Source organism: Calidris pugnax, unplaced genomic scaffold (genome assembly GCF_001431845.1).
Source record: "Calidris pugnax isolate Ruff unplaced genomic scaffold, ASM143184v1 scaffold179, whole genome shotgun sequence".
Classification (NCBI taxonomy): Eukaryota; Metazoa; Chordata; class Aves; order Charadriiformes; family Scolopacidae; genus Calidris; species Calidris pugnax.
In genome coordinates, this window is record NW_015090948.1 from 782573 (window position 1) to 794928 (window position 12356).

General features: G+C 48.5%; 1 protein-coding gene and 1 long non-coding RNA gene across 4 annotated transcripts in view; one reads left to right on the forward strand and one right to left on the reverse strand.

Annotated features, from left to right (window-relative positions):
- Positions 1-8230: 8230 nt before the first annotated feature.
- Positions 8231-12356, reverse strand: part of VWC2L (von Willebrand factor C domain containing protein 2-like) — a 54454-nt gene continuing 50328 nt past the window's right edge. For both annotated transcript variants that reach the window (XM_014951974.1, XM_014951975.1), the window contains exon 4: positions 8231-8718. In XM_014951974.1, the coding sequence (XP_014807460.1) occupies positions 8570-8718 (149 nt within the window). In that variant the 3' untranslated portion in view covers positions 8231-8569. The remainder of the gene's footprint in view (positions 8719-12356) is intronic.
- Positions 8558-12356, forward strand: part of LOC106893768 — a 13929-nt gene continuing 10130 nt past the window's right edge. Inside the window, exons 1-2 of one of the 2 annotated variants that reach the window (XR_001413164.1) lie at positions 8558-8732; positions 9997-10236. This is a non-coding gene — a long non-coding RNA (uncharacterized LOC106893768). Of the gene's footprint in view, positions 8733-9996; positions 10237-10481; positions 10722-12356 lie in introns of both variants that reach the window. The other variant, XR_001413163.1, reaches the window with a different exon arrangement.

Sequence of the window (12356 nt, forward strand, 5' to 3'; positions counted from 1 at the left end):
TTGTGGTATCCCTTGTGGGATTTATGGTATTCCCACTTTTCCTGTGGTGTTTACTTTCACCATCAGGGAAATTTTAAGGGTTGTGAGGAGTGGCCTTTCCCTGTGTCCCTCCTGTTCCCTTCCCTGTGGCACCTGCTCCTCCCTCCATTTGTTGTCTTTCAGGCCGCTGACAAAACCAGCGGGATTTAGGATGTTTTAAGCAAAACTTACGAGGGCTAAAACATCCCGTGGGGCTTCACAGCGGGATAACAAACAGGCTTTTGTTTTCCAGGCACGTCTCCCTTTGCTTTCCTTTCCCTTCACGCCGGCGGGGTGAGGAGGGGCAACGCTACTATTTGTTTAGAAATGCAATTAGCCCGAGCGCGTGGGCCTGCAGCCAGCCACGGCGATAACCTTGAATCCAGGGAAAGTTAGGGGGAATTTAAAGCCATCTGCAGCTCCGATGGGTCCCCACGCACCCCTTTTCGCTGGCAGTTCTCTATTCGTGCCGACGAAGTGCCAGAAGATAGGCAATACAATGGGAAATTGCTTCTTTGGGTATCGTAGCATCTTGACTTAGAAGTGCTTTAACCTTGGCCTCATGCTTCCTGCGGGGCCTGTTGTCTTTGCTGCAGGAGTGCCGATGCCAGCCAGGAACGTGTAGGATTTTTCATCTGAGTAAAATTAAACCCCAAAACCTTTACCATCCTCTCGATGCCAGACATGCTCTACCTGCATTAACATGAGCTTAATGGACTGCAAAATGAGTGTTTCAGCGTGTAGGGGAGTGGATTATTTGTGGGAGAGCAAGTTCCTCACATTTTTGTCTCTTCCCTTTTACCACTTTACCCCAGCTTCCCCGGGAAGCTGAGGCATCCCTCCGAGATCAGGATGAAGGCAGTCTATTAACACAGCATGACTCCAGAACAGCCCTGTTTTAGAACATTGGGGATGATTTTTTTTTTTCCTGGGAAGGTGCTATCCGCAATCTTGAAAAATAAATAAATATTAACAAAACTTTTTTTTTCCTTTTGTTTTTTTAAAGGACAAATGGCAAATACAGCTAAATTATTGGAACAGAGCCTGGCTCTAGGAAATCCAGCAAACTGTTCCAGCAAGGCAGAGGTTGCATCCATCAAGCCAGCTAAGTAATGAAAACAGCAAAGCTCACCGGTCCCTACCTGTTAAACTGAAATGATTTTTTATTAACTGAGTGCTTGATGGCGGTGTTGAGGATGATGTGAACACTGAAGACTTCTCAGCAGGCCAGCTGAACACCTCACCCTGCTCGCCCTGGCTTTATTGCAGCTTCTTCTGAAGTCCTTCAAGGTAGGACCCACAGTTCCCAAACCTGGAGCCCACTGGCTGCACAGCCGGGGATAGGACACTCTGTCTTTGCAGCCCGTTCCAAGGCACGGTCTGCAGCCTCCACTCCCATCATCCTGCCCCAGTTAGAGGGACAACCTAAAGCCTGGCCAGCCCCATTTTTCACCCGCTTCCTTGCAGTTTTGCCTTCCAGATTCATATCGTTTTTCCAAAACTCCCTAGGCTGGGATTTGGCTGTGTTCTCCAAGTGCAGAGCCAAGCCACTGCTGGAATTCCTGGAGGGATAATCCATGTGGGTAACAGGATAATCTCTAGGGGTAACCAGGGAGGAGAGTGGCCTGGCTGTTCCTCTTCAAGCTTTCATGGGTTATCACAGAGAACATGGGTTGTAAGGAGAACAGCAGTGCCAAACTCTGTGTGTGTGTTGTAATGACCAAAAATACCTTGACGGCGTCCTTTCCAGTGCCAGATGCCTTACAGTCTAAATGAGCATCTTTAATAGCAGCATTAATTATTATTGAAATTCTGCTCTGTCCCACTGAAACAAATCTTAATAGCTTAGCCTCGCTCTTTCTCTCACTCTCTCCCTTCCCCAGGTTGCCATCTCCTGTGCGTGAAGCAAACACCAGAAGGTCACACAGCAAAAGGTCCTCTCGCCTGGCTGGTTGGGCCACCGGAGTGGAGACACCTTGGGAGAGCTGACTCTGGGGAGCACCGTGCTGGCCAGGTGAGCAGAAGACACTCTCTGTGGCGTTGAGGACACAGTTCTGAGATGGGGTACCAGCACCAGGGCTGCTGCACAAGCTGTGGGTCGGAAGGGTTGTGCTGGGAAGGGTGCCCTGAAACTGTCAGATAAAGTTCCTACTCTACTCACCCCCTGCCTTCTTCTAAGGAAAGCCCGGTGCCAAGAAAATATCGACTTGGCAGCTCCCAGATTAGCAGATAACTAATTAATTAGTGACCCTGGAGGAATCAACATGGTCAGAGGACACAAACTCCCTGAGAAAGGAGAGGTTTTGACCTCCTCTTGCTGAATGCATATCGATAACACCCAGCTGGCTGCTTGCCCAAGAGATGAGGCTGGCTGTGCAGAAAGGTGCAACCATCACATGTCCCCCACCGGCCTCAGCAGGGAGGGCACCAGCCCATGCTGGTGGGGACACCATCTAGCTCTGCGCCATCCCTAAGGAGCCCCACTTAGCTTCCTAGTTGTGTTTTGTCTCTCCTTCCAATTTCCTGGTACATGATTATCCCTTCTTCTGGGCTTGCACATCCTGTGTCCAGAAGCATGTCACCTCTGGGCAATGGCTGATTCCTGCCTGCTTTGGGCTAGTTGTGCATGTGCGGCACAGTAAGGCCCCAAATAATATTTTATGTGGTTTAATTTGGGTCTGATTGCTGTTTATTTACAGGATATTGGTGCTGGCCTGCTTGCTCCCCATTCATGGACTCTAAGCTCTCATGTCCATGGGTGCAGGGAAGGTAATTGCCAAAAGGAGCAATTCAGTGACCGAGGGCAGTTACCTGGGTTGAGATGCTATCCCAGGGGGAGAATGGGGGGTTCTGTGGATCTCAGGTGCTTCCTTTTCTGTGTGGAGCTGCTGGAAAAAAATACCAGCCATCTATTCCGTGCTCCTCTGCTATTTATTCAGATGGCAATCTATGGTCATTGTGGCTAATGGGTTTCCAAAGCAGGGTTAGCTTCTGTCTAGGTGGCTTGGAGGGGGACAAAGTTCATGGTCATCCTGCAAAATCCTGTGTATCGAGAACCCCCTTGAAGAGAATTTGGAGGATCTCCATCACCTTAGTATACAAACCAAAATAGTGATGTTTCCAGAGCTCCTTTGTTGACAGGGAATTAAATATAGCATGTCATGTTGAACAGAGTCCTGTGTTGGGTGTATTTAGATGCAAAACTCTCACTTTTGGTGAGACTTCACAAAACTCTCACTTTGGCACTGGGGTGGCACTGGGTCTCCTGGGACCACACAGGAAGAGTGTGGCCAAGTGGGGGCATGAACTGGTGTCTTAGTTAAGTTAGTCACCGTGTAAAGAAATGTTCCCTAAAAAACCAGCTGCTGAAAATGTAGGAAGTGTATCTGCAAATATAAATATATACATAAGGTATATTAAATACATAAATACAGGCACTCACTTCATTTCCATACACTCTGTTCCCTGTGTTGTAAAAGCGAACCTTCCACTACAAAGGAAGGTGGATTTTTGATAAATTTTTCATCTTCTATATTGACTTGCTGTTGCAAAAACATGTAATTTTGCTATATAAAAGGCATTCATTCACTATAGAGTCACGTGGGCCCTCTTTTCTCTTTAAGAGCCAGCGGAAAGAAACACATTATTGCTCACGCTGTGCTGGAAGCTGAAGATTTGCTCTTTGGCTTAACATTTTAGCAGAGCCATGGCTGAAGAGCTGCTGAAAATGTAGGAAGTATATCTGCAAATATAAATATATACATAAGGTATATTAAATACATAAATACAGGCACTCACTTCATTTCCATACACTCTGTTCCCTGTGTTGTAAAAGCGAACCTTCCACTACAAAGGAAGGTGGATTTTTGATAAATTTTTCATCTTCTATATTGACTTGCTGTTGCAAAAACATGTAATTTTGCTATATAAAAGGCATTCATTCACTATAGAGTCACGTGGGCCCTCTTTTCTCTTTAAGAGCCAGCGGAAAGAAACACATTATTGCTCACGCTGTGCTGGAAGCTGAAGATTTGCTCTTTGGCTTAACATTTTAGCAGAGCCATGGCTGAAGAGGGGTTGCTGCAGCAGATCTGGCATCCCTGCCAGCTGGGAAGGTCATGTCAGACAGGACTTGACTCATTATGTGCCACTGAAGCCCCGATGTGCTGCTGATTTAGGAGCAGTGGCGCTCAGCAGGCTGGTACTGTGTGGAGCCAGCTGGGCAGGGTGGTAGGATGGAGAGTACTGAAAGTTCAGGGGTCTTTTTTTCCCCAGCCTTAGCCTGGTTTGGAGCGTGCCTGGCAGGCTCTTGGTGGAGAACAGCATCGCCCCACTGATGCTTTGTAGGTGATATGGAGCTCAGACAGCTCCTCCCCTGGGGTGTGCGGGCAATAATCCTGTAATTATAAATTAATCTTGGGTAACGGCATGTTAATGAGGATGGGGAAAAGGTGATGCTCTCGGGGTGGGCCTTCCCACTGCTTGGAGAAGGAGGGGTGCTGTACACAGCTGCTGCACCTCGGGGGTGAAAAAAATGGCATCAAAGTGAGAGTTGTGTGTAAAGCACCCCAGGAGGAAGGATCACCTTTCTGGCTCTGGGTGTGCTGCTTCCACAGAGTTCACTGTTACTCACACTGACAGTGGTGCCCCTGAGGTACCCACTCCCAGACCTGCTCTTTTGCTCCAGTTCAAGAGCCTTTGTCTCCCTTTTCCTTGTCCACATCTCCTGGGTTGTATCACTTCTAACTTCCCGTCGTGCTGTCCTCTTTATCCATCACCTTTCTGACCCATCACCTCCACCTTCCCCTACTTCCTGCCCTACCAAACCCCCCCATCTCTTCTCTCTAGCCCTCAGCATCTTCTGTCACCCTTGTCCACCTTCTCCTCTTCTCCATCTCCCGTGAAGGCCTCCTGTATTTTCACGAGTGTCAGCCTGGGGGGACAGGAAGGACAGTGCCTGTGGAGGAGGTTGTGCTCCCCCATCTAATAACATATGTATCAGACACCTTTCCCTTGAGATGGCAGCCTCTGGAAGCCCAAGACGAACCTTTCAACAAGATTAAAGAGATGGTATTAATTGCTATCGATCATGGGTCAACAAATTAAATTGCATCTGCAACTGCATCTTGGAAAGGTCTAAATGAGAAGAGTAGTTAATGGGTCTGGCTGGCCCAGAGCTGTGATTAATTAAAGGGAGAAATGAACTAAAACATAAAAAAAAAATAAAAAAATAAAAGGCAGAATAGAAGGAGATTGAGATGAGGCTGAAACTCTTTGGTTTGGAATAAAAATAGCGTGTGTGGAGAGAGCTCATTGGGATTTCAATTCTAGGTCCACCCTGTCTGGCCTGAGATGGGCTGCTACAAAGCAGTCCTGGCAGCGATGAGTTTTGAGGCGATTGCTCCGAGTGCCCCAGGTGCTGTGGAAATGCTGCCCACCAGCGACCGGTGAGTCTCCCACCCACACCCCCAGAAAAGCCAATCTGTGGCCATCGCTCCTCCCCGTGACCCCAGACCTTCTCCTGCTGCCACCTTGGCGCTCGGGGAGAGCAGCGGGACCCCTCGGCAGGATTTGGGTGAAATGGATCCCTTCTACACTCAGCACCTTGTGGACACCTCACAGAAATGTCCACGATGGGATCTGCAGGGCTTCCTCCTCATTTAATCCAAACGCATTGCAGCTCACTGTTATGTGGTCCTTGGGGTGTCCCTCTGCCATCACCTTTTCTTTTCCCACATTTGTTTTTTAAATTTTTTTTAAACTTTTTTTTTTTAAATTGAATTTAAAATTACTTTTACATTTTTAAGTTACTCACTGCCCTGAAAGGGTGAAGGGAAAAAACCCTGAGCATCCCTACGTTGCTGAGCAATCCCACTCACTGCTACTGCTCTTCCGGCTGCGGTCCTGCGTGGCAGCCAGCACCACAGCATCCTGGTGGGAATAAAATATTCCTGGGGGTGGGAATAAGGGCACTGCTGTGACTCCTTGGGAAATAACGAAGTAGCACAGCGTGGAATGGAGATGGTGCTTAATTAATAATGAGGAAAATAATAATAGGTGGCACGTATCGTGCTGTACTTGTTCCAAGCACTGTACAAACATTAACTACAGTAATTAAGCTGTAATTAATTAGAGTAACTACTAATCAGTGTAAATAATGATGCATCTGGAGGTACCAAATGGAATTTGTGAACTGAAAGCAGATTTCCATGTTCGGGAAATGGCATCAAATATAAAATGGCACCAGAAAAAGGCCAAAACATACGGAGGTGAAAGCGAGAGCCTGGGAGTTGTGTTGGTCTGCGATGGCTCCCCAGAAGGGAATCTCAGTTTGGCAGGTCTCCTGCCACAAACCAAAGCTCATTTGCTGATTTACTGCTGAGGAGCTCCCCGGGCAACCCATCCCAACCATCGGACTTTTGCAGACAATTTCCAGGCTCCAAGCTGGCTCCTCCCACCCCAGCTCCATCGCTTCACTCACCAGCACTGGAGGGAGTTGGGGGCTGGAGGGAGGGATGGGATGGGGAACGGGGAGCTTGTGGGGAGAAGATTAGCAGAGTAAAATACACCACAAATATATAATTTTGGGTTGGTTTTTTTTTCCTGGTTCACACACTTTATATTTAACAAAATAATTTTTTAATAATATAGTCTTTTACACATCAAATATCATTTCTAGACACCCACCCCCACCCTCCCATTTTTTACAGAATAGTTTTGTGTTTGTTTTTTTTTTTCTCACTAGTTTCAGGCACACTATTGTTGGAAAATTTTGAAACCAGATAGTCATTGATAGGCAACAGCTTGCAAGGAAATGCGGCGACGGCTTCTTTTAATGGTACCAGTTGAACTTGCAGGAAGCTGTTGCTCAGCCCAGGTATGGCGATGGCTGTGCTAGTGCTTGTCCTACCCCCTGCCCTCCAGTAAATGTGGAAAAAAAACAGGGAAGAAATAGAAATATAAAGGCAACAGTGTGCATAAACCGAGACTGGCCGTGCCCATCTGCTTTGGTGGAGGATGCTGTAAGGACGATGTGCTGCCATCGCTGTTAAAAGCAGGTGATGGACTGAAGGCTGAACAAAATAAGCACCATCACTAATGGCTGTGACCAAAAAACTAGGCAAACTAAGCATGGTGGGAAAGGTTCCTGCGCTCACCTGGGCAGGAAAAGAGCAGGGAAATGACATTGGTGGCTTTTCTCTCACAGTATCGCTTGGAAGGTGCAGCCTGAGGAAGCAAGAGATGCCAGAGAGCCCGAAGGGGACCCTCAGCTGCTGGCAGGGACCATGGGGACCTCTCCTCCTGACAGGTAGGCACGTGGCTGTTTTTCCACCAGGAATTCCCATGGATATGGCCAGCCAGCCCTCTGTACATCCTGGCGTGCTTCACTCCCAGCAGTACGGATGCTCCGGGGACTGGAGGAGAGGGTCGTAACACTTCAGCAAAGGGTCTTACCTGCCAGCTGAGCTGGTGGCACAGTGATGGGACATTTCTGGAAACCTCCCTAAGGGTGATGGGCAGAAAAGGGAGGGGGATCAGATATTTTAATTTTGACTCACAGCAGCCGAGTCCTCCTGTCACTGAGGTGAATGAACCAGTGATGGGGTGAGGCCCTAGAGCCAGCAGAGCCACAGCATCGCTGGTACCCTCTTCCCTTCCACCACCAGCCCCCCAGCTGGGCATCACACAGAGACAAGGGTGTCTTTCCAGCACTTTCTCTCTGTCTGTCCCTGCCTGCCCGCGCAGCCGCTGTTGGCTCTGATCAAGGTGACGGTGACTGTGTCGGTCTCTTCAACTTTATTGCCCCCACTCAGTGGAGAAAGTGTAACACAGATACAGCTTGTGTCTTGGGTGTCTGGCCATATACCTGTGCATCTACCTCCCTCCTTCTGCAGGTCACATTCCAGTTGAGTTGGTTTTTTTTAACCCCTTCCTCCCCTTTTCATTTCTAGCCCCCCTCCTGTCCTTACTGCCCCCACCCCCCCTTATAGATAAGGATGAAAACGATCCATCGCTTCACTTAGAGCTGTATTGCCCCAGCGATCCCAGCTTAGGAAGAGGCTTTAAAAAACAAAACAAAGCATAATAGCAAAAAAACCTTAAATAAATAAACGTGAAAACCCCCCAATCCGCGCTGTAGAAAGTAAGAGGGGCGAATCAATCGGCGTCTCAGAGGTGTCACAGGTCCAAGAACTTGTGTGGGCCATTTTGGTTTTTTTTTCCTCCCCAAATGTGACCACCGCAAGCCTACCAAGCACTGATAATTACAAAAAAAAAGCAGAGTAGATACCTAGATACTGGTTACATAGTGTGTAAAGCGAGAGAAGAGCTGAGGGGATGGGAGGAAGGCGGGGGGGAAGAGGGAGACCCCTTCCCCGTGAGTGAAATCTCTGCTTGTGTGACGTCCTGGCAGGTTTTGCTGGTGACCCTGGTGCAGCTGGCGGGAGGTGGAACAAGACGTGCGCAGCGTTGAAGCCGGTCCTTCGTCATCATCGACATCGTTACCGTCGGTGGCGTTTGCCACTGGTGGTGGTGGGGGGGTTTGTTGCCCCTACAGAGCCTGTTTGCCCTGGCACTCGCGCTTGGAGCACTGCGCTGGCTTCCACCAGTCCCCGTTGTGGCAGTGGCAGATGTTGCAGTCGTCCACCTTCACCTCGATGCCAGCGGGAATGATTGTGGTTCCTGCAAAGCAGTTCGGACCTGCAAAAACACCCGTGAGTAATAGAGATAAATACTTTTATTATTATTATTATTAAGTTGGGTGGAGCAGTTCTGCTATAGGTGCCTGGGAACAGGCAGACACTCTGCCCCCAGCCCCTTGCTCTACTCCGGCCAAAATGTCACCTCTGCTGAAATCAGCAGCAACTCCTAGCTCTGCCCCACACTCACCACAGAATCACACGGGGTTGGAAGGGACCTCTGGAGATCATCTAGTCCAACCCCCTGCCAGAGCAGGGCCACCCAGAGCAGGTTGCACAGGAACGTGTCCAGGTGAGTTTGGAATGTCTCCAGAGAAGGAGATCCCACCACCTCCCTGGGCAGCCTCTTCCAGGGCTCTGCCACCCTCACAGGAAAGAGGTTCCTCCTCATGTTGAGGTGGAACTTCTTCTATTCAAGTTTGTGTCCATTTCCTCTTGTCCTGTCCCTGGGCACCACTGAAAAAAGACCAGCCCCATCCTCTTGATACCCTCCCTTTGAGTATTTGTCAGCATTGATCAGATCCCCCCTCAGCCTTCTCTTCTCCAGACTAAAAAGACCCAAGTCCCTCAGCCTCTCCTCATAAGGGAGATGCTCCAGGCCCCTCATCATCTTTGTAGCCCTCTGCTGTCCCCTCTCCAGCAGTTCCCTGTCCTTCTGGAAGTGGGGAGCCCAGAACTGGACCCAGTGCTCCAGATGGGGCCTCACCAGGGCAGAGCAGAGGGGCAGGATGACCCCTCTCTACCTGCTGGTCCCACTCTTCTTGATGCACCCTAGGATGCCATTGGCCTTCTTGGCCACAAGGGCACTATTGCTGGCTCATGGTCATCCTGTTGTCCACCAGGACTCCTAGGTCTTTCTCCTCAGAGGTACTCTCCAGCAGGTCAGCCCCCAACCTGTACAGGTGCAGCACCCTACACTTTGCCTTTATTGAAGTTCATCAGGTTCCTCTCTGCCCATCACTTGTCTCAGGTTTTTTTTCTAGTGCCCTCAGGCACTAAAGAAACAAAGAAAAGGCCTCGAAACTTTCCTTCTATTTTTATGCAGGTGCAGCACCCTACGCTTTGCCTTTATTGAAGTTCATCAGGTTCCTCTCTGCCCATCACTTGTCTCAGGTTTTTTTCTAGTGCCCTCAGGCACTAAAGAACCAAAGAAAAGGCCTTGAAACTTTCCTTCTATTTCTGTACCCAACCACTAATATCATTGGCACCAAATGCCCCATCGATGCACCCAGCTTTTTCTACTCGGTTGCCCACTAATTCAGTATCACTTTCTCCCAAGGTTTGGCTCTGAGATGGACAAGGCCGCGAGGACAAACATCAGGACACAGACCAGCCTTTACTGCTCTACCCTGGTGAGCCTGCACAGATCTGCAGAGACCAGAGCCACCTCATCCCACAGGACACCAGCAGCCGTGCCTGAACGCCCCCGATAACCCCAGCTCCCCCCACCCCGGAGCTCAGGCCAATTAACCTTAAATGATTGATGGCACCAAATTAACGAAGACCATTCACCTCCCAGGTAAGCTTTCTGATAAAATCTATTTTTTCCTCAAGGGCGATTCCTTTCATCTGCTCATTATTGGTAATTTTTCTGGCTGCTTTATTGTCCCAAAGCTGAGCAGCAAACCAAAACAAAGAAAAGGCCTCGAAACTTTCCTTCTATTTCTGTACCCAACCACTAATATCATTGGCACCGAATGCCCATCGATGCACCCAGCTTTTTCTACTCGGTTGCCCACTAATTCAGTATCACTTTCTCCCAAGGTTTGGCTCTGAGATGGACAAGGCCGTGAGGACAAGCATCAGGACACAGACCATCCTTTGCTGCTCTACCCTGGTGAGCCTGCAGAGATCTGCAGAGACCAGAGCCACCTCATCCCACAGGACACCAGCAGCCGTGCCTGAACACCCCCGATAACCCCAGCTCCCCCCACCCTGGAGCTCAGGCCAATTAACCTTAAATGATTGATGGCACCAAATTAACAAAGACCATTCACCTCCCAGGTAAGCTTTCTGATAAAATCTATTTTTTTCTCAAGGGCGATTCCTTTCATCTGCTCATTATTGGTAATTTTTCTGGCTGCTTTATTGTCCCAAAGCTGAGCAGCAAACCAGCAAGTGTCTTATTTTCCTCCTTCTCCTAAAAGCCCAGCGAGTACCCATTGCCCGACTGTCCCTCTGCAAACCCTCTCCTCCTCCTCCTTCTTCTCCTCCCCCTCTCTCGCCCCTGCATTACTTTTAGCACGTGGAATTAATGTCAGAGCCAGCAGCACATGGGGGGGGAAATAAATAATAAAAAAATGAGGGCAGTGGCATTCGTGGCATCAGGGAAGTGTGAAGAGATTTGGGAAGTGTCTCGTGGCTCGGGTGCTGCTCCAAAAATGTCACCCCTCGGCTGGTCACCGGTGTTACTCTGCATCTCTGGGGCTCGAGGTGCAGTCGCAAGAGGAGAGCGTGGACGGGCGTAAAACTACAGGCAAGTTGTAAGTGCTTAAAAATAAGACTGTTCGCAAGAGGAGAGCGTGGACAGGCATAAAACTACAGGCAAGTTGTTAGTGCTTAAACATAAGACTGTTTGAAAGGGAAAATAGATCCCCACGTGGCTGGAAATGGGCTGAGCTGCAGCCAACCCAGCGCTGGGGTTTCACATTTTATAGTCCTAGAGAACTATTAATTTAGTTATTAAATAGTATGTTCATTATACCTGTATATATTTATATTACTATATTAACAATTATTATATATTTATATATTTGTATTGTGTTTCATATATAAATATTATGTCAATGTATCAATATATTAATATTATTATATAATATTGCTATATATTAATATAGAGAATTATGAGAGCAGGACACTACATTTAAGCTCAAGAGGCCACAAGTTTGACAGGGCTGGCCTTAATGAGACACAGGTGGTTCAGGTTACCAAGCCAAATGGTCATTAATGTCCCTGTCCCAGAGCCACAAAGCAGAGAGCAGTGACCACGATGAAAAGAGGAGACGGATAAGGGGGATGTACCAAAAGCATCATCCATGCTTTTGAGGTCCCTGGTGGAGAGGAGATCATTCATTTTGGGGACAGCACCAGAGCAGCAATGTACCTGCCCTGGCTGAGGACATAGAGCAGGTCTGCAAAATAGTAATTAAACATTAATAATCTGCCCCTCTGATCTCTGGCATCTGTCGAGCCAGGAAGGAACTGGCAAGCGCCTCTGTGTCTGAAGGAAAATCCTTGGGATGCTGCCACCCCTCCCAAAGGGGTGAAGGGAAGAGGAAAAATTCACTCTATTTTGGATAAACTGTAGGGACTGAAGACTCTGAGGAACATCAGGGATGGACCAACCAGCCCTGGCTGAAGCAGCACCGAGCATCCCTGGGCTGGCCGGCTAAACATCACCCCAGCACACCTACGGAAGGAGCTCTAGTCAGAGGCTGAACTTAGAGGAAAATTACAGCAAGTGGGTTTGTTTTCTTTTTTCTTGGCTTCTAGCAAAATGGATGAAAACCTGGCTTTGGGTTCTGCTGACATCTGCCCTCCTATGTGATGTTTTGCTGCTGTTCTGGCACATCCATCTCTTCTGTCAGACGCTAGCTCTTTTAATTGAGGCCAACGCTACCACTGTTCTAGACTTCCCCC